Source organism: Bos javanicus, chromosome 10 (assembly GCF_032452875.1).
Source record: "Bos javanicus breed banteng chromosome 10, ARS-OSU_banteng_1.0, whole genome shotgun sequence".
In the NCBI taxonomy this organism is placed as follows: Eukaryota; Metazoa; Chordata; class Mammalia; order Artiodactyla; family Bovidae; genus Bos; species Bos javanicus.
Genome location: NC_083877.1, coordinates 57,638,630 through 57,664,375, shown reverse-complemented (window position 1 = coordinate 57,664,375; position 25,746 = coordinate 57,638,630). Strand labels below are relative to the sequence as shown.

The 25,746-nt window shown below is 43.1% G+C and overlaps 1 protein-coding gene across 1 annotated transcript in view; it reads right to left on the bottom strand.

The window, feature by feature from the left end:
* Positions 1-25,746, bottom strand: part of MYO5C (myosin VC) — a 118,060-nt gene that overhangs the window by 38,899 nt on the left and 53,415 nt on the right. Inside the window, exons 14-25 of the mRNA XM_061428736.1 lie at positions 23,790-23,873; positions 21,422-21,556; positions 20,490-20,587; positions 18,806-18,892; positions 18,235-18,346; positions 15,024-15,235; positions 12,384-12,549; positions 10,967-11,113; positions 7,623-7,787; positions 6,280-6,373; positions 5,401-5,464; positions 1,382-1,562 (exon numbers count right to left, since the gene is read on the bottom strand). Of these exons, the coding sequence (XP_061284720.1) occupies positions 1,382-1,562; positions 5,401-5,464; positions 6,280-6,373; positions 7,623-7,787; positions 10,967-11,113; positions 12,384-12,549; positions 15,024-15,235; positions 18,235-18,346; positions 18,806-18,892; positions 20,490-20,587; positions 21,422-21,556; positions 23,790-23,873 (1,545 nt within the window). The remainder of the gene's footprint in view (positions 1-1,381; positions 1,563-5,400; positions 5,465-6,279; positions 6,374-7,622; positions 7,788-10,966; positions 11,114-12,383; positions 12,550-15,023; positions 15,236-18,234; positions 18,347-18,805; positions 18,893-20,489; positions 20,588-21,421; positions 21,557-23,789; positions 23,874-25,746) is intronic.

Genomic DNA, 25,746 nt, shown 5'->3' with positions numbered 1-25,746 from the left:
GCCTGGCGTGCTGCGATTCATGGGGTTGCAGAGAGTTGGACACGACTGAGTGACTGATCTGATCTGATAGCCAATTAACAATGTTGTGATAGTTTCAGGTGAACAGCAAAGGGACTCAGCCATACGCACACTTGTATCCATGCTCCGCCAAACTCCCCTCACATCTCTGGATATTTTCTAAGTTAGCCTAAGTGTTTAAAGGTTATACAGCTTTTGTTTCCACAGTGGGTAAAATAAGAGATCAAGTTGGCATGTTTTGATCATTTTACATATATGACCTCACTCCTGTAACATGCCTATGAAGTGAGTAGAATGACTAGAAAACTGAAGATGCAAAAGTGTAACATGCATTGTTTAGGGTCACAGGGCGAGCTATCAGGACCTAGGACTATCCATCCTCAAGCTCCACTCTCTGTATTGTTAAAGTAACTGTTCCAAATCTTATCTGTATTTACCTATTGCTATTTAGTTGCTCGGTCGTGTCCAACTCTTTGCAACCCATAGACTGTAGCCTACCAGGCTCCTCTGTCCACGGGATTTTCCAGGCAAGAATACTAGAGTGGCTTGCTTCTCAAAGGGATCTTTCAGACCCAGTGATTGAACCTGCATCTGTTGCACTGGCAGGCAGATTCTTTACCACTGAGCCACCAGGGAAGCCCTTATTTAGGTATAGGTAATTACCTATAGGCTTATTATAACATGTATAAATGATGATAATGGGTTTATTTTCTTTGAAAATCAGACTAATCTCCTTAATATACCACACTGAAGAGTTTAGATCATAGTTTTAGCTACCAGAGAGGAAGTGAGTGGTTTCCTCTCATTCACTTCACCCCAAGGGCAGCCACATAATCTCATGAAATACAAACTGCAGCCAGATGATGTGACTCCCGGATTGACATCAGTCTTATGTGGCTGCTAAGGATGAAGGGCTCACAGGTATATGTGGTCCTTCTGGATTCCACAGTCCAATCTACTATTTTAAACAGTAGGAAATCAGAACCCAGAGTCTGAACATGGGCAGTTCTGCTAAGAAATTCAGGTATGAGTCCACGACATATCTTCTAAACTATGCATGGCTATTCCATGATGATTACAGAGGATATTTGTGTAATTGTAACAACTATTCTACTAACATGTGTTTCACTTATCTAGTGGAAGCTTAAAAATTTTCCAATCTCACTAAAATGGTTTGCATTGAAGAATGGAGGGAGAAACAAGCTTGGATGCTTTTAGCTGATCCTGTGGGCTGCCGTCTGTGGGGTTGCACAGAGTCGGACACGACTGACGCGACTTAGCAGCAGAGCCGAGGGGACGTGAAGCCGCTCTCTCTTGTGCAGACAAATCAACCAAGAGCTCGTGGATGATCGAGGAGTCTTACCTTTGCCTGCTTGCTCAGCCGGGCCACTTCTCCTTTCAGGCCATCAGAGGTGACCCGCTCTTCTTCCAGCTGATGCTGTAGTTGCATCTTCTCATCCTTGAGAGCTTTAATTTCTTCTTTCAAGGACTGGATCTGCTTCTCATAGTCTTGTGTTTTCAGTTCAAAACTTTTTTCAAGAAGTCTAAGTATCAAAAGAAAAATTTGAACCATTTCTAAGGTCTTTACCCTTAATTAGAACTACACATCATTTTGGAAATAAGAGGAGACTCAGAAAGGAAGAGCCAAGTGAAGACCTATTGTGAGGACGGTGGCCTTATTTTTAGAAGACTGTTTTTATGTCCCCTTAGGTTAAGGCAGCTTCTTACCTCTTCAGAATCAGAGAAGTGTGGCTCTACAGTGATCACACACAGGGAACACAGGAGAGGGAGGCTGAACTTAAAGACTCAATGGTTGTTGGGGTACTATAGCCCCCAAGCCACCCTGGTTCCACATAGTCCCCTAAAGGGACCGCTTCACTCAGCAAAGACCTTGGCACATTCTGCCAAGTCCTGTCTCCTGCCTAGAATCAAGGATCCTGGAACAGCCTGGCTTAGTCCTAAACAAGTTAATATGGCCATTTAATAAGGAAAAGGGTCCAGGTTGTCAAACATTTTAGAATAAACTGCAGCAAATCCAGGTACCCCAAAGGCCACAGAAAGCCAATACCTTGTAAGAAGATTGCACAATTAAATACAGGGTAAGTGCCCAAGAAAATAACTCCAGACAGATACAGAACTTAGACCAGCCCCACACAGCCCACAGGGGCCCAGTCAGAATTGAAGCTGTCCAAGGAACTCTGTGAGTTTATTAAATCATTTTCCCACCTGCTGGGCTGTCAACTCAGTCCATTTTATGACTTGCTTTTATAGTACAATGGGGAAAATCCTGAGGAAGAGAGTCATATTCCCAATAGGATTTTGTTTCTTTTCTTCTTATAAATATTAACAAACATTTAAACTTTGTTTTCAGATTAAAAAACAAAACAAACAAAACAAAAACTACAGTGTTTCTAAGAGTCCAGGAAAATACATTTGAAGAAGCAAATTGCAACCAGAAATCTTATGTAAAGAGAATCTTAAGACTTGTAGTCTAAGACTTGGAAGCTGACCAGGAGTGTGCCCACTGACTGTGGGACCCTTGAGCTTCCAGAGGGTTGTGATGGGACAAGTCTTTCCCAGTCAGCTGACCAGGGACCAGACTGAGCTGTGGGTGAGTGCTGAAGAGGACTGTAAAGAGCTCAGGCTGGCTCTCTAGCCCCTGCTTGAAATGATCGCTCTTAAGTGGCCTCAGATGACCAGGAAATGCCAAGAGCTGAGCTCCTCTCTTCTAAAGTTAAGAATTCATGGAAAAACAGACTTTTCAAGGTAAAAAGTTAACTAGTCCTATTTAAAAACTGATGTAAATATGATGCAGCAATTCCACTCCTAGGTATATATGCAAAGAAAAAGAAAACACTATTTTAAAAGAATACATGCACCCCAGTGTTCATAGTAGCACTATTTACAACAGTCAAGATATGGAAGCCACCTAAGGGTCCATCACCAGATGAATGGATAAAGAAGATGTGGTACATATATACAATGGAATGCTACTCAGGCATAAAAAAGAAAAATTTCCATTTGCAACAACATGGATGAAACTGAGGGATCTTATGCATAGTGAAATAAGTCAGACAGAAAAAGACACTGTGTTTTATAGGTGGAACATTAAAAAAAAAACACAAATGAATATAGCAAGGCAAACAGACTCATAAAAAACAAACTAGTGGTTACCAGTGGGGAGAGGGAAGGTGGAGAAGCAAGAAAGGGGAAGGAGATTAAAAGGTACAGACTACTGTGTATGATATAAATAAGCTGCTAGGATATATTGCATAACACAGGGAATATAGCTAACATTTTATAATAACTACAAATGGAGCATAATGTATAAACATTGTGAACCACTATGTTGTACATCTGAAGCTAATATAGTATTATAAATCAACTACACATCAAAAGGACTTCCCTGGTGGCTCATACAGTAAAGAATCTGCCTGCAACGTAGAAGACCTGGGTTTGATCCCTGGGTTGGGAAGATCCCCTGGAGAAGGGAATGGCTATCCACTCCAGTATTCTTGCCTAGAAAATTCCTTGAATAGAGGAGCCTGGCAGGCTACAGTCCAAAGCATTGCAAAGAGTCGGACAGGACTGAGCCACTTTCACATATGCACACACATACATCAAAAGAAAAAAAACTGATGTAGGATCATGAAACACTGTATGTATACATTAACTCTTGGAGTTCTTCAGTGACACTCTCTCCCCTGACTTCTTGGCATCCTGGCCCCCTCATCCAGACCCAGGGTCTTCCGCTAACTTCACAGGAAAGTTGTATATGCTGCCACCAAGGCAGCACTGTGCCATCTAGCCTCCAACAGAGACGCCAAGAATGTTCCATCTCTTCCCAGCACTCTGCCATGCAGCCCTATCTGGAGGTCTAAAGACCTGTGAATTTACCCCTTAAGAGAGAGAGGCACAGACTGGAGCCTTTAGATCTTAGCAAAGCATTTGTTGAGACAGGAAACATGGGGCTGGTACAATTCAAGGTTATGGGGACCTGTCTTTTTAACTAATTTTTATTGGAGTATAGTTGATTTACAATGTTCTGGTAGTTTCTGCTGTACAACAAAGTGCACCAGTTATACATATCTGCTCTTTTTCAAATTCTACTCCCATATAGATCATTACAGAGCACTGAGTTCCCTGTGCTATACAGTAAGTCCTTATTAGTTATCTATTTTAGATACAGTGGTGGGTATATGTCAATCCCAATCTCCTGATTTATCCCTTTCTCCCTTGGTAACTATAAATTTGTTTTCTAAATCTGTGACTCTATTTCTGTTTCATAAATAAGGTCACTTGTATCATTCTTTTAGATTCCTCATGAAAGCACTATCACATGTTATTTGTCTTTGTCTGACTCCACTCAGTATGACAATCTTTAGGCCCATCCATGTCACTGCAAATGACATTATTTTGTTTTTGTTTGTGGCAGAGTAACAATATGCCATTGTATTAATATATATGTCCATCTTCTTTGTCCACTTCTCTGTTGATGAATATTTAGTTTGCTTCCATGTTCTGGCTATTGTAAGCAGTGCTGCTATGAACACTGGGGTGCATATAATATTTTGAATTACGGTTTTCTCTAGATATATGCCCAGGAATGGGATTTCTGGATTGTATGGTAGCTCTAATTTTAGTTAAGGAACCTCCATACTGTCTTCCATAACGGCTACACTAATTTTTATTCCCACCAACAGTGTAGAGGGTTCCCTTTTCTCCATACCCTCTCTAGCATTTATCGTTTGTAAATTTTTTGATGATTGCCATTCTGAATGGTGTGAGGTGATACCTCATTGTAGTTTTGATTTTTACCTCTCTAATAATTAGTGATACTGAGCATCTTTTCATGTGCCTCTTGGTCATCTGTATGTCTTATTTGGAGAAATGTCTATTCAGATCTTCCATCCATTTTTTTGGATTGGGTTGCTTTTTTTACATTGAGCTACATGAGCTATTGGACCTGCCTTAACTTATGTGAGGTGAGTTACATGCCTTACTGTCTGGGACAAGAGTCAAGTTTGCAGATACAGTGTGAGGGTAGGGGGCAAAGAAGGACGGTTTAAGAGGCAATAATTTTCACCCTTGGACTTGAAAGCTGAAAAACGTGGCAGTCTCTGACCTCCTCACTGTCTTGGTGATAAAGAGAAAGCAAGATATTCCCAGTGGTCCACTGTGTCCATAACTCCAGAACCTGTGCAGTGTCTGAAATGTGCACCCTTGGGGACGTAGCTCTCACAAAGCTGTCTCTCACTTCCTAAAAATATCCGCACTGTGCTCTCCTGTGTCTGTGATCTGCAACCTGCAAGCTGAGAAGCAAATTAGAAAACAGCAGAGAGAGAAGGAAGCAGTGGCTTTAAAGCAAACGAGATTTCATACACTCTTTGTTGTTCTTCTTTTCGCACATCATCAAAGAGCTGCTTGGTGAGGTTATCCATTTTTTCTGTGAAAAGAGAATGAATGCTCTTTGAAATAGGTGTGAAAAGCAATGCCTTGATTGTTTCATGCCACATTTAACAAAGTAAGAATGTAAGAACAATCGGGTGGTATTTATTATTAATGGGACTTAAGATGCGAGTGTAACTGTCATCTTTTATAAATTAGAATTCTGCAATTAGAATCTGAATTGGACAAGTACAGATGGACAAGCTAGGCTGCGGATGGCTGCTCCACACGCCAAAGGAAACTGACGCTGCTGGTCCCAAGGGTCTGCACGTGACAGCCCAGGGCTGACACGGCTCAGTGCTAAGGAGGCGTCTTTGTTCAGGGCCAGGACTGGGTACCACTTACACTGGGTAACTTGGCCAGAGCTAAAATTTGAGTGCAAATCCTTGGCAAGCCACAAACGTTATCCCAGCTTTGCCCTGACAATGCACGAGGATGGCTATAAAATTTTTGAAAAATGAGATTCTGAACGATCCCTATTACCACTACCCACAGTCATCACCCCCTCCCCATCTTCTGATATAACAGCTCCAGGCTTATGGCCCACCCATCTGTACTTTGCAAATGGCCCAGGAGATTCTGAGGCACAGACAAGGACTACTGTGCTCTGTTAAAAGTTGGAAACAAGCCAGGTGAACCTGCAGGGTACAGTTGCCACAATTTAAATACAGTTATTTTCTGTGGAGTGAAAGTGTTCTCATTACACCAGAGGCGTCTGGTTCAGCCTGAAACTCGATTCCTGCCCAGTGCCTATTTCCTGAAGGACTAGGCCTGTGAACCGGTGAATGTGCATCGGGCCACCTCGGGCTTTACCTTTCAACTCTTCAGTCTTCTCTTGAAGCTTCAGCTGTATTTGTTCTTTCTGTATTTCCAATTCTGAATTATGCTTCTGAAGCTTTGCCAGTTTCTAGCAAAGGGAAGGGAAAAAATGGTTTTTTGAAAACCTTGCTTTGAGTTTCATCACCATTGCCTGCATATTTTTAAATTAGTTATTTTTCGGTCTCGGCGCCCATGCATAGGTAACAGCTGGCAGCAGCCCACTGCGAGATGCTATGTTTAGCTCCACATGCAAGGGCTCCATGTGACTTCAAAAGACACTAGTTCCCAGCCTCATCCAACAAGGGCTGAAATCAAGGAGAAAGAACCAAATCCAAGGTCTTCCCAAAGTCAAGACAACTCCTCTGTCTTTTTATTGGCTAAAAATAGCCAGGATATTCATACATTAAATGTAGGAAATTTATGATATAAAGTGGATTCACACTTCGAGAGTCTTATGACTCAGGAAGGATGTATGATCACAGTAGTTCTCCAGCAAAGTCTCTGCTGGGCTGGCAGCTGGGGGCCCCTGGGTGCTGGTGACTGGTGACTGGCAGTGTGGGAGATGCTAGCCTCTGTGTTAGTGCAGCCAGGCACTTGGTCATAGGAAGGGCAGAGGGATGCCCTAGTACCCCAAGCTGTCACCACTCTGGGTGTTGTGGGACTTTAGAAGGTGCAGAATGGATGGTAATAAATAATGGGTTTGAAAATATCAGCTCACGCTTTTGCAGGGCTATGAGTCACTTGGCTGAACTATTTCATGTGACAATTTTATCGTCACAGTAATTCTGTCAGTCCCTTTTTGTTATTCCCATCTTCCATATGAGGAAACTAAAATTCAGAGAGGGTAAGTGACTTGTCCAAGTTTCCCAGACAGAGAAGATCTCAACCTGGGACATCTGGTTTTTACATCTACTGCTCTTTTTACTACGACACGGAGATGCAGACCTGCCCACGCTTTGCACTGCTGCCCTGGGGATGATGCTTCCAGGGTGCACGTCAGGTGGACAAGTGACAGGAGACCAAGGTCATGCTGGATGGGAGGGAGACGTTGCCTAGGGCCCTTTCTCAGGCCTTCCATCACTCCACACAAGTGGAAGGCAGTGAAAACCTTACAATGTTCTTCTTGAAGCACAGGTCTCCTCTTCCCTTTACCCCTTTCCCCTCCAGACTCTAGGCCTCAGATCTCCCTTCTCTAAAATGCAGGCTTTCTCTGGTAATGACAGCCAACAGCAAAATCTGATTTCTGTGCAGAAGTCATCTCTGTGGGAAATGCTGCACCATGATCTCTTCCACAGAAAGACTCACAAGCTACGTGCACAGTCATTTCCAGCACAGACCTCTTCCACGGAAGCCCTGTATCTCATCCCCTTCTCCTCATAATTCTGCCTGTGGGTGGCTGCTCTGTCCAGTTCAGATTCCAGTTTCTGAATCTTCTCCACGTCACCGGCCCGAAGGGCAGCCAGGCTGGTCAGCTTCTCCACCAGCCCATGGTTCTCTTTGTTCTGGAGGAAAGAAACATCAGATACTCAGGGGTTTATCCAAAATAAAGAAGCTGTTCCATTAGCTTCTTGCAACTTCTCATCTAAGTGGGAGGTTTTTTTTACACTGACCATGATTATCATCACAATGGCCCATAAGCATCTTCACCCGGTGAGAATAGGAGGCAGAGCTGGTCAGGCAAATGCTTTCCTGAGTTGGGGGATCTTTTGGTCCAAACCCTGGAGCTCCAGGACAACCCTAGTTCTGTGAGTTGAACTGGGTCTTCTTCATCTCCCCAAATCCACATGTTGAAGTCCTAGTCCCCAGTACCTCAGGATGTCACTGTATTTGGAGATTTGGTCTTAAAAGACATAACTAAGGTAAAACGAGGTCACATGGGTGGACCCTGATTCAGTATGACTGGTGTCTTTATAAGAAGGGATTAGGACAGATGTGAGGGGAGGGGAGACGACGTGAAGACACATGGGGAAGAAGGCCATGTATAAGCCAAGGAAAGACACCTTGGAAGAGACCAAAGATGCCAACATCTTGATCCTAGACTTTCAGCTTCCTGCACCGTGAGAAAATAAATATCTGTTGTTTAAGCTGCCCTGCCTGTGCTGGCTTATCACGGCAGCCCTAGAACATGAATATCTGGAATGCAGCTCAGGCAGTGTGGGGTCTCCCACAGGCCCCGCTGCCAGTGGTCAGGGCTGTTTTTCAGGGCTGTTCCATACCAGCGACATAATGTGCAGGACTGCTGCACAACACAGGGAGGGGGAACTGTATCAAAACCTCAAGTTTTTGGTTTGCACATTCACCCACTCACCAAGGACTCCTATGATACAGCTTAGCACTACCTTTAAAGTTTATCAGAGGAGAATCTGATTATTACTTGAGACAGATGTAGGAGTGAGTTTTATAGATCTGGACACATTCCTGGACACAGCCTTCCCACATTGACTGAGGGTGTATGGAGTTTGGGTTTTTTTTTTTTTCCTATCAATAGGAATGGAATGGGGAATCTTCCCAAACTAGGCAGGGCTGTAGTCAGACCACATTGACCTTTGGGGAAGTAAAAAATGGCAACTCCTCTGGGCCAATGCAGCTCTGAAGGAGCATGGCTTGGCATGAAGGTAGCATCTTTGTGCAAATTAGAAAAAGACACTCTTGCCTCAAGGCAGTACAACTCTACACCAAGACACATGGCAAGTGAAGTCACACTGGATTTCAGCTCCCTCTCCTTTCTTGGGCAGGTGCCCTTGTGCAGTGTGCAACCTACACACTCGTGTGTATCAGCCCTTTACAGTGTACTTCTGCTTCCTAGCTCAGGTAGTCCATATAAACTGCTTAAACCTCCTAACATGGGCATAAATCTTCAGTGTTGACAAAAAATTAATTAATCAATAGTCAATATAAGAAAGAAATAAAGTATTTTATTTGAGTCAACCTGAGGATTATAACCCAGGAGACAGTTTTTCAGAAAACTGGTGACTGTTCCACCTGTTAGAGGTCAAAACACAGGTATATAAGCTTTTGAGACAAAGGGCTATACATCAAAGTAAAATATTGATATTTTACACAGTCCAACAAGGCAAATAGCAAATCACTGTGACCTCTTAGAGGATTTGAGCAGACTCTTATCTCTTAAGGGGTTACCTTGCTAGTTGGGACCTGCCGGGAGCCGGCATATTGCATATTGAGTGCATATTGCATATTGAGTGCAGCACTTTCACAGCATCATCTTTCAGGATCTGGAATAGCTCAACTGGAATTCTATCACTGCCAGGAGCCAGCACGAGGAGCTCCACCCATGACAAAGGCCATGAGGAAGGAGGCTTGGCATACGCAAAGGCGGGATCGAGCCTCAGGAGTCCCCCTGGAAATTCTCGAGCATCTACCCCCAAAACCAGAGTCTGCCTACTTTCTGCTTTGTGCTCTCACCTACACCTCTGACTTTACAGGGGGGCTGTCCCCCACTACCTCTCTCTGAAACAAGAGTTAACTTATAGCTCCAGTTAATAAAGTTTCTGGGTGTGATAGTGTTTCAACCTACAAACTCCTTTGGAAGTCCTCTAGCCTGCCTGAATAGGTTTTTCCCGCCACATGTGATCGCTCAGAGCCTCCCAACTGTGAGAGGCAGGAGATGTTCTAAACTGTCTAAACACAGATTCCTTTGAGTAGTTAAAAGATTGATTAGAAATTGTATTGGTGAAGGGTTTTTCACTTGTTGGGCTAATGTTTGCTGCTAAGTCTCCATATCCCTTACCTGCTGTGTCCCTGGCAGTGTATTAATTAATATAATTGGTGTAAGTAGTAGCTTTAATGTTTATAACCTGGGACCCTTGAGTTAATTCTTTTTCTTGTTATAGCCCACCACACCTTTGCTCTGTAGGAATGAAACTTTATCTAATGCTTTTGGAGGGTGGCTCCTGACCAATCACCTTTAGAGAAAAATAAGTTTTCTGAAGAAAGGGTCTTAAAATGTTAACAGGCCTCCGGGCCAGAAGATGATGCAAATCACCTAAGCTTTTGCATATGATAAGTCTGCAGGAAGAAAGCCTGGCTTGCTGCATGACTCTACCCCTTCCCCCATTATCCTCAATGCATAATTTAAGGTATAAAAACTACTTTGGAAAATAAAGTGTGGGCCTTGTTCACCGAAACTTGGTCTCCCCATGTCGTTCTTTCTCTCACATTCTGGCTGAATTATTCAGCCTCTTTTCTCCACTGAATTTCCTCACTGAGCTATCCTTATTTCAGCCTCTTCTCTTCACTGAATTTTCCTACTGAACTATCCTTATTCTATTACTCTTTATATCCTTAATTAACGTTTAATTAAGCAGTTGTTTCCTGATCCTCGCCGACGCCGTCCCCGCTTCGAATTCCCTGGATCCACTGGGGCTGGACCCCGGCAGGGACCTGAAGGAAATTGCTTTCTTTTGTGGGGTGGGGGCGGGGTGTTAAACAGACATTTCTGTGTCCTCTAAGGGGATCCAGCTGTCGTATAGCGCAGATGCACAACGTCCACTAACGGGGATAACATTGTGGCTCAAAGGGCAGAGAAAATTTTATGTTCAATTTTTCTTGTCTTGCCTTAAAATAACTTTATTTCATCAACAGCATAGTTAAGGAACTAGTCTGGAACTAAAATAAATCTGTTAGAAAGAGTAAATATGAAGGATGCATAATGAACACTTACCTGGTCTTCTAACTTTTTCTGCAAACGCTGAACTCTGTAAGTGAGCTGAATGTTGAGAACGAATCGTCGGATATTCTGAAATCTGCGTCTGGCCAGCCATGCCCGGGCATATTTCTGTAGGATCACAGCCTTGTGTTCCTTCAGCATCTTTAAAAGAAGATTTTGGGAAATGCAAAATGGGTCTCCACTGTTTTTTCTCATCAACTCTTTCAGTGTTGAGAGATGTAACTACCAGAATACTCCTACAGGGTGAAATACTAATTTTTTGTAATCAACCCACACAATTCTGTTTACCTATTTTTTTTTCAGATTTTTAAAAATTGAACTCTAGTTTACTTACAATGTTGTATGAGTTTCAAGTGTACCGCACAGTGATTCAGCTATACCTATATATATAGTCTTTCTCAGATTTTTTCACTATAGGTTATTACAAGATATAGTTCCCTGTGTATACTCTGTGTATAGTCTTCGTAGTTTATCTGTTTTATATATAGTAGTGTATATATGTTAATCCCAAAGTCTTAATTTTTCTACTCCCCTCCCACTATCCTCTTGGTAACTAACCCTATGTTTGTTTTCGATGTCTGTGAGTCTATTTCTGTTCCGTAAATAAGTTCATTTGCATCATTTTAAAAGATTCCACATATAAGTGATGGCATATGATATTTGTCTTTCTCTGATTTACTTCACTTACTATGATAATTTCAAGCCTCAACCATGTTGCTGCAAATGACATTAATTCACACTTTTTTAATGGCTGAATAACATTCTGGTGTGTATGTGGTATGTATGTACCACATCTTGTTTATCCATTCATCTGTGAATAGACATTGAGGTTGTTTCCAGGTCCTGGCTACTGTAAACAGCACTGCTATGAACATAGGGGTGGGTGGATCTTTTCAAATTAGAATTTGTTCTAGATATATGCCCAGGAGCAGGATTGCAGGATCATACGGTAATTTTATTTTTAGCTTTTTAAGCAACCTCCATATGTTCTGCATAGTGGCTACACCAATTTACATTCCCACCAAAAATGTAGGAGTGCTCCCTTTTTTCCATAACCTTTCCAGCGTTTATTATTAGTAGATTTTTTGATGATGGCCAATCTGGTGTGAGATGCTACCTCACTGTAGTTCTGACTTGCATTTCTCTAAATAATTAGTGATGCTGAGAATCTTTCATGTGCCTCTTGGCCATCTGTATGTCTTCTTTGGAGAAATGTCTATTTAGGTCTTCTGCCCATTTTTTGACTGGGTTATGTTTAGTAGTATAAGCTATTTGTATATTTTGGAAATTAATCCTTTGTTGGTAGCATTACTTGCAGATATTTTCTTCTACCTAGACTTTGGAAACAATAACCAAATCCTGGCTGCAGCAGACACATATGAACAGACATTCATATCCCAGAAAGTCACACCTTTTGATACCTCCTCCTTGCCAGGAATCCTCGGGTGTAGGCCTGGATGGTGATGGTGGCCACACGAATCAGCTGGTACAAGTTGCGGACGAGATACGCTCGACAGTACTTCTGAATGACAATGGCTGCCCATGCTTCTTTTAAGGCAGTGGCAGTAACAGCTTTCCTTGGTTAAAAAGAATGCAGAGTAAACCTGTTGCCAATGGGGCACTGACTTCCACCCCAGAGCAACCAGCTTGCACAATACTTCTTAACTGAGGCATATTCCAAAGTTCTGCAAATTATGCATTAAACGTTGGAATGGTTTACGCTAATGTCTAGACAAGATCAGTGTTATTACTTCTTCTTTCCATCCTGATTCGAACATGGATCTGTTCCGGGAACGAGGCACCACAGGGGAACTCTCCCACTCTTCACATTCAGGCCGATCACCCCACCATCACTCACATACCCACAGAGGCTGTGACAACACAACTGTGCTTTGGCTTTGCACTTGCTCATTCATCTAGTCATTCATGTGGGAGATCATGCTGGCACCTCCAGATCAGGGGTTGAAAAACTATGGCCTTGGGGCCACAGCTGCACCTTCCCACCTGCTATTGTCACATTTTTGTTGTAATATAGCCACACTTATTATTTACATATAGCCCATGGCTGATTTCATGCTACAAAGGTAGCGTTTAATAGTTGTGAGAGAAACCGCAAGACCCCCAAAAGCCCAAACATTTGGCCCTTACAGAAAAAGTTTGTCAACTCCTATATGATGGCCTGGAGGTGAGGAGAAAGTTCTTACCCGCAGAATTTACAACCTCGTAAAACAGACTTAGAAATGGTCAAGTGGGATAAGAAGAAAAATAAAATTACTACTAAAAGATCTGTAAGAGAGATCTTACTGAACTATCATTCTGCTTGGGAAGAACTGACATGTCAGCCAGGCTTGACAGTAAAGTAGGATTTCTGAAGACAGTAAAGGCTGGAAAAGGCATTTCAGGCTAAGGGACAGGTGAAGACATGGAGGCCTAGCAGTGCCTGAAACATTCAGAAAAAGAGAATTTGTCTGGAGTTGCCAGAATATAAGATACATGGAGAAAACTGGTAGTTAGTGAGGTGAAAAAAAATAGATGGGGACTGTTTGTTATCAAAATATGTACTTACTGAACATGTACTATGTGCCACTCACTGTGCTGGGTCCTAGGTATGGATGCAGAGGCAACCAGGCAAGTATCATCCCTGTCCTCTCAGAGCGTCTGTGCTTATGGCTCCATCCAAGCCATGGGGACCCATGAGTACCAGGTCAAAGGCTGAGTGCCCTTCTCTGGGAAACAGGGGCCACTGCAAGCATGAGAGGCAGGAGCAGGGGCTCTATGAGGCGCTGCTTTAGAAGTCAGGAAGGAGAGGCAGCGGGTAGAGGGCTGTGCTATAGAGTGAAACACAAATGATAATGAAGGCTCCATGCAGGGCAGGGGTGTGGGAATGAAATAAGCAGGATAGACACAGGAGGCAAATGGAGGAAGCATGAGTTTGGGGAAGACAGTAACTCTGGACTTTCCTGCCCTGGGGACTCCTGCAATTAACTGAAACCAGAGGCTTGAGAGGGAAAGCGAGACTGACTGTAAGTGTATGTAAGATGGTTGCCTAGGGGAACGTGGGCCAGGAGGTAGGGGCAGGGTGGTGGAATGGCAAGCCGAGTTTGGGGTGGGCCGAGATGAAGGCTGTGGTGTGTCAGTCACGTGGAGGAGCCCAGATACTGCTGGAGGCCAGGCATAAGGCTCAGGATGAGGGAACCTGAGCTACACAGCCTATCTTTAAAAACCTGGCTCTCCTACTACTGTCACAGCAAGGGAAGGAGGGAGGCTGGGCAGACACGGAGATGCTCACAGTGCTATCCAGGAAGGATGCTCGTCTCGCTGGCCATCCCAGGACGGCCTCTTGGGAGCGCTCACAGAGGGGTGGGATGGCTGTGTCCTCCACTCGGGCAGCCCTACCCAGGGGACTCATTGCTTGTGGGCAGAGCCTTGCCACGATCTCTCAGGCATGGTCTGGCCCCACTACCTGCAAGTTAGGTTGGTCAGTGGTGTCCTTATTCAGAAGCTTCACTTGGACCCTGATCACCCTTAGGCGTTTTAAGTTCCCAAGGACTAGCGGCTCAGCCTCTCTACCTGGTCTCACCAGGAATTCTGGCCCTCTTCAGCAACACCCTGATCGGGGCTTTCTCTCATCAAGGTCTTGGTTGCCACCTCTGCCATGTGGGGACAGTACGCAGAGTCAGCACCACCTGCCCCCAAGGACACACCCATCTGCTCTTGAGGCTCACAGCCACCTGTGTACCCACACACACATCTGCACCTGGGTCCTGGGAGAAAAGAGGCCCTGGGGGTGATAGGGAAGAAAGTCGTACAGTTGCTCAAGTTTTCTTGATTCCAATTCCGAGGGTAAAGAATCTGCCTGCAATGCAGGAGACCCAGGTTTGATCCCTGGGTCTGGCAGATCTGGAGAAGGGAATAGCTATCCAACTTCCAATTGCCTGAAGAATTCCATGGACAGAGGAGCCTGGCAGGCTACAGATCATGGGGTCTCAATGAGTTGGACATGACTGAGCGACTAACACTTACCCAATTTTCACTCCTGGTTTCAACATACCTCACGGTTTTCTGACCCCGGAAGTACTGCTGGATGATCAGGGCCGCTTGTCTCTCTCTGAGGAATTTTTTTCTCTGGAGCCAGCCACGGACGTGCTTTTGTATCGCAATACAACCCTGCCTCAGTTTATCCAACCGGAGTTTTTCTAAATAAGCCACTTGCCCTGCTCTGAAGAAAATTTTGGTTTTACCAAACTGGTACTGATTAGAATCCTGGAAGAGAAAAATGACATAATCAGAACAAACTGTCAAATTTTCTACAGTATTTGGAAAAGATGTTTAGAGATCCAAACACACCACCAATATTGTTATTTTGACATCTCTGTTCTTTGACATAAAGAGGAAAACTGATTGTGACCTGGAAGTTTACGTTTTGCCTTTTTTGTTTAAAGACTCTTCGGAAGAAGAAGTGGACAGGAGGGTGAGAGGGCATGTTTGTATTGTGGGTGATTTTCAACTGGGCTGCTGGGGAGCTCCAGCCACTTATAGGTGGTTTTCACAGAAGGGCAGAGGTGCCTGGAAAGGCTTCATTTCTGTCTTCATTTGGCATCTCTTCATCAATCTTCCAACAAAACGAGAGAAGAGTCTCTACATGGACATCGCCAGATGGCCAACACCGAAATCAGACTGATTTTTGCAGCCGAAGATGGAGAAGCTCTATACAGTCAGCAAAAACAAGACCAGGAGCTGACTGTGGCTCAGATCATGAACTCCTTATTGCCAAATTCAGACTAAAGTTGAAGAAAATGGTGAAAACACTAGACCATTCAGGTATGACCTAAATCAAATCCCTTATGACTATACACTGGAAGAAATAGATTTAAGGGATTAGATCTGATAGACAGACTGCCTGATGAACTATGGACAGAGGTTCGTGACATTGTACAGGAGACAGGGATCAAGACCATCGCCATGAAAAAGAAATGCAAAAAAGCAAAATGGCTGTCTGGGGAGGCCTTACAAATAGCTGTGAAAAGAAGAGAAGCAAAGGAGAAAAGCAAAGATATATCCATTTGAATGCAGAGTTCCAAAGAATGGCAAGAAGAGATAAGAAAGCCTTCCTCAGTGATCACTGCAAAGAAATAGAGGAAAACAATAGAATGGGAAAGACTAGAGATCTCTTCAAGAAAATTAGAGATACTAAGGGAACATTTCATGCAAAGATGGGCTTGATAAAGGACAGAAATGGTATGGACCTAACAGAAGCAGATGATATTAAAAACAGGTGGCAAGAATACACAGAAGAACTGTACAAAAAGATCTTCATGACCAAGATAATCACGATGGAGTGATCACTGACCTAGAGCCAGACATCCTGGAATGTGAAGTCAAGTGGGCCTTAGAAAGCATCACTATGAACAAAGCTAGTGGAGGTGATGAAATTCCAGTTGAGCTATTCCTAATTCTGAAAGATGATGCTGTGAAAGTGCTGCACTCAATATGCCAGCAAATTTGGAAAACTCAGCAGTGGCCACAGGACTGCAAAAGCTCAGTTTTCATTCCAATCCCAAAGAAAGGCAATGCCAAAGAATGCTCAAACTACCACACAATTGCACTCATCTCACATGCTAGCAAAGTAATGCTCAAAATTCTCCAAGCCAGTCTTCAGCAATACGTGAACCGTGAACTTCCAGATATTTAAGCTGGTCTTAGAAAAGACAGAGGAACCAGAGATCAAATTTCCAACATCTGGTGGATCATCGAAAAAGCAACAGAGTTCCAGAAAAACATCTATTTCTGCTTTATTGACTATGCCAAAGCCTTTGACTGTGTGGATCACAATAAACTGTGGAAAATTCTGAAAGAGATGGGAATACCAGACCACCTAATCTGCCTCTTGAGAAACCTCTATGCAGGTCAGGAAGCAACAGTTAGAACTGGACATGGAACAACAGATTGGTTCCAAATAGGAAAAGGAGTACATCAAGGCTGTATATTGTCACCCTGCTTATTTAACTTCTATGCAGAGTACATCATGAGAAATGCTGGGCTGGAGGAAGCACAAGCTGGAATCAAGATTGCCGGGAGAAATATCAATAACCTCAGATATGCAGATGACACCACCCTTATGGCAGAAAGTGAAGAAGAACTAAAGAGCCTGTTGATGAAAGTGAAAGAGGAGAGTGAAAAAGTTGGCTTAAAGCTCAACATTCAGAAAACGAAGGTCATGGCATCTGGTCCCATCATTTCACGGCAAATAGATGGGGAAACAGTGGAAACAGTGTCAGACTTTATTTTTGGGGGCTCCAAAATCACTGCAAATGGTGACTGCAGCCATGAAATTAAAAGACGTTTACTCCTTGGAAGGAAAGTTATGACCAACCTAGATAGCATATTCAAAAGCAGAGACATTGCTTTGTCAACAAAGGTCCGTCTAGTCAAGGCTATGGTTTTTCCAGTGGTCATGTATGGATGTGAGAGTTGGAGTATAAAGAAAGCTGAGCACCAAAGAATTGATGCTTTTGAACTGTGGTGTTGGAGAAGACTCTTGAGAGTCCCTTGGACTGCAAGGAGATCTAACCAGTCCATCCTAAAGGAGATCAGTCCTGGGTATTCATTGGAAAGACTGATGATGAAGCTGAAACTCCAATACTTTGGCCACCTGATGCAAAGAGCTGACTCTTTGGAAAAGACCCTGCTGCTGGGAGGGATTGAGGGCAGGAGGAGGGGACGACAGAGGATGAGATGGTTGGATGGCATCACCGACTCAATGGACATGGGTTTGGGTAAACTCCAGGAGTTGGTGATGGACAGGGAGGCCTGGCATGTTGCAGTCCATTTTCAGGCACAACTGAGTGACTGAACTGCACTGGACACCACTCCTCTCCTGGCCATTAGAGCTACTTTCCCCATCTCTTTTCTGTCAAAACTCATGGCTTCAGCAACCTTCTAAATCCACACTGAGAGCCACGACCTGGCTTAATGACTGTGTAGCTGAATGTGTAACATAAGTTAGGCCCACAGAAGTCGCTGGGTTGCAGGAGAGTCCAGCAGGACAGGAGGACTTGGTGGGGTAGGGGAGGGACCCTGAAGATGAGTCCTGCTGTTGGGAGATGATGCTCCATGAGTAAGTCTGCTCTGACCTCCTTAGCACACAGACACTCAGGCACATCTTCTTTCTTCCCAGGCATTCATGACATTTATGGCCCCAAGACATGGGCAAAGATGAGGCAAGTGCTTGGGAGCCCTTGATTCCAGGAAGGAGGACTGACCTGGATGAGCCGGTGTAAGACCAATTTGCACACTTCCTTCTTATCGCTGAATGAAAGCTCCTGCTTGGTCATGAGGACCCCATAGCGGCTGTAGAACTCAATGTATGTCCACCTGGAAAACCAAGGCAGACCTGAGGAGGCAGGCTGGAGGAAAGCACATGCTGTCTGTGGACCCCACAGGCTTACTTGCCACTGTTTGGGGGGCCTTGACCTTTGACCCAGAGATGCTGGGACACCGCCCAAGCCTCACCTGAGCACACTTGTGTGCTCCCCGGATGACTTCTGTTAATGCTCCACTTCAACAACTGTCTCCCCCGCCCCCTCCAGACCGCTGTCCCAGGAGCCCTGGGGGGGCAGCAGGTGACCCTCACTAGGACAGATGGGGTGGCGGGTGGGGACGGTGGCCTCTGTCTACCATGCTGCCCGTCTATCACCCTCTCTGACCTTCCCACGGCATGGTGGGATATCTTATGGACAGATCTGCCGGAACACAAGGCAGTTCCTCCCTTGGTTCTCAGCACAGACCTGAAGTTGGGCACTCTTCCCCCCAAATAAGGAGCTGACAACATACCTAGAAGGGTAGCTCTGGGCACTAATGCGAATCGTTTCTAAGACGCCACAGGCTCGCAGCTGCTGAACAATTCTTTTGGAGTCAAACCTTAAGGAAGATTTGATCATGTATTAAATCATCATAGTTGACAAACAGGCCCATAAACAGTGTAGCAGACCTGCCCCGACTGTGAGCTCCTGGGGACCAGGATCTGCCTGTCTGACCCCCAAGCCCAGCAGATACTTGATAAATACATGTTGGATGTCATTGAGGGTAGCACCTCTGTGGAACAGTTCAGAAGCCACACGGAGGACACGGAAAGGACCAGTTGATTATTTCTTTTTTTTGGAGTTTCAAATCAGCTTTCTAAAGACTATCCAGTGTGAATTAATAGTTGAAGAATGTATGATATTTGAGAATAGTTCCAATTAAAAGTAAACTATTGAAATTTAGGTTATTAAAATAATAAATATGAAGCAGAATATATATACTTGCATAAATATATAACTTCTTTAATCTACCATTCTTCGTTATGATGGTATGCCATCACTTGGACTAAGATGAATGTATGCCCTAGGTCTACATCCAAACTGTTGTTCTGTACTTACTACAATTTTGAACCACAACATTTTAAAAATATTTTATGTCTTGATAAAAAACTTTAAATTATTGTAAGAAAACAATTAATAAATAACCAACATTTAGGAGAAATAGATCATGGAAATCTGCTTCAGTTTTTAGATTCAAATGAATAAATGTTTAAAAGTTTTTGGTAGATACACAGTAACTTAATTCCAGTAATTTGACTTTCAAAATATTTACCTCAAACTAACTTTTTAACATCTGTTTTACTCTTTATAGTATGATCATTTAGAGGGCTCCAAAAAACCATATGCTAATCCTAACAGATGCAGAAAAGGCTTTCAACAAAATTCAACATTCATTTATTATAAAAACTCTCCAGAAAGTGGTAAAGAGGGAACCTACTTCCACATAATAAAGGCCCTGTATGATAAACCCCAGCAAACATTATTCTCAATTGGGAAGAACTGAAAGCATCTCCTCTGGGAGCAGCTGATTCTGACCAAGATGGCAGGAGCAGCTTTGTGGGGAAACGACAACCAGAGTGAGAGAAACATCCAAGTTCCCCATCCTAGCACCTACACGTTGCTATGTTCCCTGTACAAGACACTCCCCAGGTGGCCCTCTGGCCTAGGTCTGACCCTCTGAGGACCCCAGACACAGGACAGTGCAGCCCCTAAGGTGCCTCTCAGCTCGAGTCACCTAAGAGACCCTTTGTAACTTCTACTCGTGGGTTCGGGTCTTCCTCTTGGGGCCCCAGAGAACAAGCCTGAGACCTCATGCCAGGTTTGAAGGCAAAACTTCAGACCCCTCTACAGCCTTTCTCCTGCAAACACATACAAATTCTCACCATCAAGGAAAATGTTCTGGCTTTCTCAGTTGCATAACCCCTAGCCGTAGAATAATTCTTTCAGATCTAGCCCCTTTGCTTAATCCCGGAGATGAGCCGGCTTAGCCAGAGGGGTTGAACTAATATTAGATGTAGAGGGCAGACTTGTTTTGAATCATTTAAAAACCCAGAAATAGTAAAGTTCTAGACAATTATAAGCAAATTCTCCAACATCATGACAGAGACGGCTTTCTCGGTGTTTGCCCCCACCCTTCTCTGTTGCAGAACACTTACTCAAAGGGCAGTTTCTCATCATTTGGCTTAATGCATCGGACATAGTGGGGAGTGGTGGCGTTGAGTGTCTCCATGAGCAAGTACAGAGAGCTGCGGAACTAGGAAACAAGGTCAGGCGACAAACATTGCCCTGAATATAATAACGCTTAGATGAAGGTTAAAAGAAAAAAAGGGCCTCTACTGTATAGCACAGGGAACTCTGCTCAATGTCCTGTGGCAGTCTGGATAGGAGGGGAGTTTGGGGGAGAATGGATACATGTATATGTATGGCTGGGTCCCCTTGCTGTTCATCTGAAACTATCACAACATTGTTAATCAGCCATACTCCAGTATAAAATAGAAAGTTAAAAAAAGAGGTTCAACCTTGATAAGTTACTCAAGAAGAGGAAAAATGAAATTCATGCATTAACATCTATTATGAAAGGTTTTAGTCTATGACTGGGTTTATCTCAGCATATCCTGCTTTTACGGACAGAGGAGTTCTCTGTCCAATACTCCCCAACAGCCAAGGGCTTAGTGAGGCAGGTTATTGTGCAAACATACAGTTTGCTCAGAGGTGGAGGCACCATGACGATGAACTACTACTCTTCGTTGCATTTATATTAGATTTGAAGAAGCCCAGTGCCAGTGTCCATGTCCATGGCTTCCTAGGTAATGCAATGGTAAAGAATCTGCCTGCCAGTGCGGGAGACATAAGAGACATGGGTTCGATCCCTGGGTCTGGAAGATCCCCAGGAGGAGGGTGTGGCAACCCACGCCAGTATTCTTGCCTGGAGAATCTCATGGAGAGAGGAGCCTAGCAGGCTATAGTCCAAAGGGTCACAAATAATCAGATACAACTGAGCACAGCACAGTGTCCAGGCCCAGAATGGTCCCACCCAGCCCTGATCCTGCCCTCAGCCTGGCTGGGCCCTCAGCCACTCTCTGGGTACCTTGCTCCCCACGGTGCTCCGGAAATGCTTGTTGTTTGGCTTGATGACTGGCTTTGCAGATTTCACTGTGATTGCTGAACCAAATGGGGAAGAAGGAACTGGATTTTCTTGAAAAAAGTTGGCACAGAGATGAAACTAGGAAGAACAGAGAGGGTTTTAATGTCAAAAGTGTTTGCCCACAGTCCTCAGCTGGTATAATCGAGGAAAAGGTCAACATAATCCCAACCTGTCTAAACCAGTGGTGGGTAAAGTAACAATCCGGGCCAAATCTCAGTTCCACAAGGGGATCGCCCTCACTGGGGATGCCTGATGGCTTCTTTCCCAGGAATGAGAGCAGGAAGGAAACCATGTGAATATCTGTATGTGGGTATCGCTCCACCAGTCAGAAAACGAGATAATCTTCCTCCTTCTGTGCCTTGGCTCATGTTGCTTCTGCACTTGGAACCTCTTCCCTCCTAACCTCACCTTCTCAGCCCCACAGATTTAACTGTTGTTCAGTCACTAAGTTGTGCTGGACTCTTTGTGACCACATGGACTGCAGCCTGCCAGGTTCCTCTGTCTTCCACCGTCTCCTAGAATTTGCTCAAATTCATGTCCAATGAGTTGGTGATGCTATCTAAACCCTACCCATTATTTAAGGTTCTATTATAATATTTTCAGCCCCACTCCCTTCAGAATACCTTTCCTGGTATCCCAGCATGTATTAATTCCAACTTCCTCTGAGTTATCTTAATCTTTAATCTGTACCTTTTTTTAAGACACTACTTTCTACTCTGCATCACTTTTTCCTTTAAATGCCTTATCTCTTAGAGAAGACCTTATGTTTTCTTCTTTTAAATCAGACATTGAGAATCTCCTTTGGGGGAGAGTTCTTGCCTGATGTATCCTGTAGCCCCCATGGAACAAGTAAATGCGAAATTCCCAGGCCTCTGATAGCTTGTGGGTTTAGTGGAGAGACCCATCTGTGCTTCATGGCAATCTGAATCCCTCTTGAGGAATTCAGCATGCTGGACCCCAAGCTGGCCTGGGGTGAGTATACATACAATCGGTGAATTACGTCAACTAATTTGGTACACAAAATACAGACTATTTCTACATTGAATTCTCTGTCATAGATCAATTTTAATAACTGAAGTTTCCATGGCCTGTGATTTATTTATGACCATTAGAGGAAGTGCTCAGGTTTATTTGGGAAACTGTCAAAACACCTGAGCATTCACAAAGGATAAGAGACCTTCAAAAACAAGGAAAATAAGTATGATAATCAAATCTTCACAAAAAATGAAGGACTGTGGATGAAACATCCTTATTCTCAAACTTTAAGAATTTGAGTTCTTAAAATTCTTAAATTGAGAAAAATGTTTAAGGAGGAAAAGAAAAAGCCAGAAGTCACTCTTACGGTGACACTTCAGCACATGGTACCATGGATTCAAGGAGCCCACGTTCGCAGAGCAGCATCCTGCCTTGCTTTGGTTTCCTTGAGCACTTACTTAGCACTGCCTTCCACGAATTGCTCTCATCTGGGAGGTAGGTTGCTCCCTGTGCGATGTGAGCTCCTTGAGGTCAGGAACCCTATCTGTCTTGTTTACTGCTGTTTCCCCAGAGTCTAGGACCGTGCTTGGTGTATGGTAGGTGCCCTATAAATATCTGTGAGTGAAGGTATAAAGTGTGAATGACTTTTTAAATGATCATCTTCACTGTCCTTCCTCTCTATCATCGGCACATTTGATTTTTGATTTTGCATGTAGTAAAAATTTGAATGCTTTCAGAAGCTAGAAACATACTTTAGTGCCAATTCTAAAATGGTCATTTTTTGTTTGTATATGAAACCACCTTGAGTGGCATCTAGATTCCTAATGAAGAAGGACGATACAGTTGGGATTAAGTATCTTGGACTAGTACTGGATCTTCTGAAGCATCTGGCCAGCTTGGTATCCTGTGAAAGTTTTTTGTTTTCTGGGTAGACATTCTTATACAGTATTGTCTTTAAAATTAGATTGTCTCTTCTATATTGAAAGCATTTTTATATTTTCTAATTTAAAAATTAGTATTTTCTTATAGTGTGCAATAAAGCTGAAGAAGAATGTATGGTTTTTGCAAATACTTTAAGAGTAGATAAAATTTTAGATTTGTAAAATTAATATATTGTACTGGCACAAAATAGTTTTAAATTATATTTTAAAAAGCTCTCTAAAATTAAAAAAAATACTCATCACTATACTAATGAGGATGATTTTTTCTATGTAGAAGCTACAATTTATTGTTACAAGACAGGTAACACGCACATGTTTCTTTCTCTTGATGCACATCTAGGTCCATGTCAAGTACACAATGAATAACATCAATTACCCTTTAGTACTTTACAAACCTTGCTTGCTCTCAGGATTTCAACCAGCATGTCATAGACGGTATCTCTGTTCTTCTCAAGGAAACCTTCACATTTATACTCTACCTATGCAAACAAAGGCGTTATTTCCAAAGAGGCAAAAGCTGAAAGCATCTAAGTACAACAAGTTTCTTTTTTTTTTTTTTAAGAAAGATTAATGAAGGGGCTATAAAAGCAATGTTTTAAAAAGAGATCCAGTTTCTGTTTGTCTCAGCAACCTCATTATATTATAGAAATCTTGGAAAGCTGGGGCTGTGTCATCTGATGGGAAGCACTGTGTTCTCCCACTGCCTGGACTTCTCACTGGCCACTCTACACTCACCTACACTCACCTGTTAGTTTCCACTGGCCACAGGTGGGTGACTGTTCCCTGTTATATGTGCAATTAATAAACGAAGACCTCACTTAGGTTCTCTTTGCCTTTGAAGTCACCAGGAGGAGCAGAAAAGCTCAGTGGTACCCTCTGAGTTCAAACAGAAATGTCTTCCTGAATCAGCATAATGTGGTAGAAAGAAAAGAAAAACTGACCAGCTGACCACACAGCTTTCCAAGGCACAAAACCCTTAGAGTCAGATTTACAGTGGGTTAGAGTTTGGTTTAGAAAAACCCTCCATGAAGCCCTTTCTGATTCATAAGGCTTCTTGAATCTGTAACAACAAAATAGCCAGAGTGGCTCCTTAAATATTCAAATCTCTAGTTAGTGACAAAGCTACAGTCATCAAAACAGTATGGCACTGGCATAAAGACAGACACATAAATCAATATAACAGAGCAGAGAGCCCAGAAATGAACCCACACTTTTATGGACAATTAATCTATGACAAAGGAGGCAAGAGCATACGGTGGGGAAAAGACAGCCTCTCCGGTAAGTGGTGTTGGGGAAACTGGACAGCTACATGTAAAATAATCAAACTGGACTACTCCCACATCATGCACAAAAATAAATTCAAAATGGATTAAAATTTAAATGTAAGACCTGAAAACATAAAACTTGTAAAAGAGAACACAGGTAGCATGCTCTTTGACATTGGTCTTAGTAATACTTTGGGGGCTATGTTTCCTCAGACCAGGGAAACAAAAGCAAAAATAAATTGGGCTACACCAAACTAAGAAGTTTTTACACAGCAAAGGAAACTATCAACAAAACAAAAAGGCCACCTACAGAATGGAGAAGTTATTTGTGAATGATATATCTGAAAAGGGATTAATATCCAAAATACAAGAACTTAGATAACTCAACTACAAAAAAAGAATCCTATTTCAAAAATGAGCAGAGAATCTGAATAGATATTTTTTCAAAGACAAACAGATGGTCACCAGGCACATGAAAAGATACTCAGGGCTACTAATCACTGGAGAAATCCAAATCAAAGCCACAGTGAGATAAACCTCACACCTGTCAGCATAGCTATCATTGAAAGGACAACAAATAACAAGTGTTGGTAAGGATGTGGGGAAAAGAGAACACTCGTGTACTGTCAGTGGGCATGCAGATTGGTGCAGCCACTATGGAAAACAGTATGGAGTTTACTCAAAAAATTAAAAATAGAATTACCATTTGATCCAACAATTCCACTCCTGGGGGTGTGTGTGTGTGTGTGTGTATATATATCTCAAGAAAACCAAAACACTAATTCAAAAAGATATTTGCACCCCTGTTGTTCATTGCAGCACTATTTACAATAGTCAAATTTCTGGACTGTTATTTTAAAATGTGATATTCTTCATAAATAAAAAAACATTTTAAAAATTGTGAACAAACAGGCTCTTGGGGTGCTGGAATGTGGAGGCAGAGAGGGTGTTCAGGGACCCCTGACAAGGACTCTGCTTTGTCCCATGGGGAGGAAAGTATCCTTACTGGTGCACAGTTGGGTTAGGAACCAGGAACGCTGGCTGGCTGTAAATACACCCGTGTGAATAAAGCACGAGCACTGTTGTG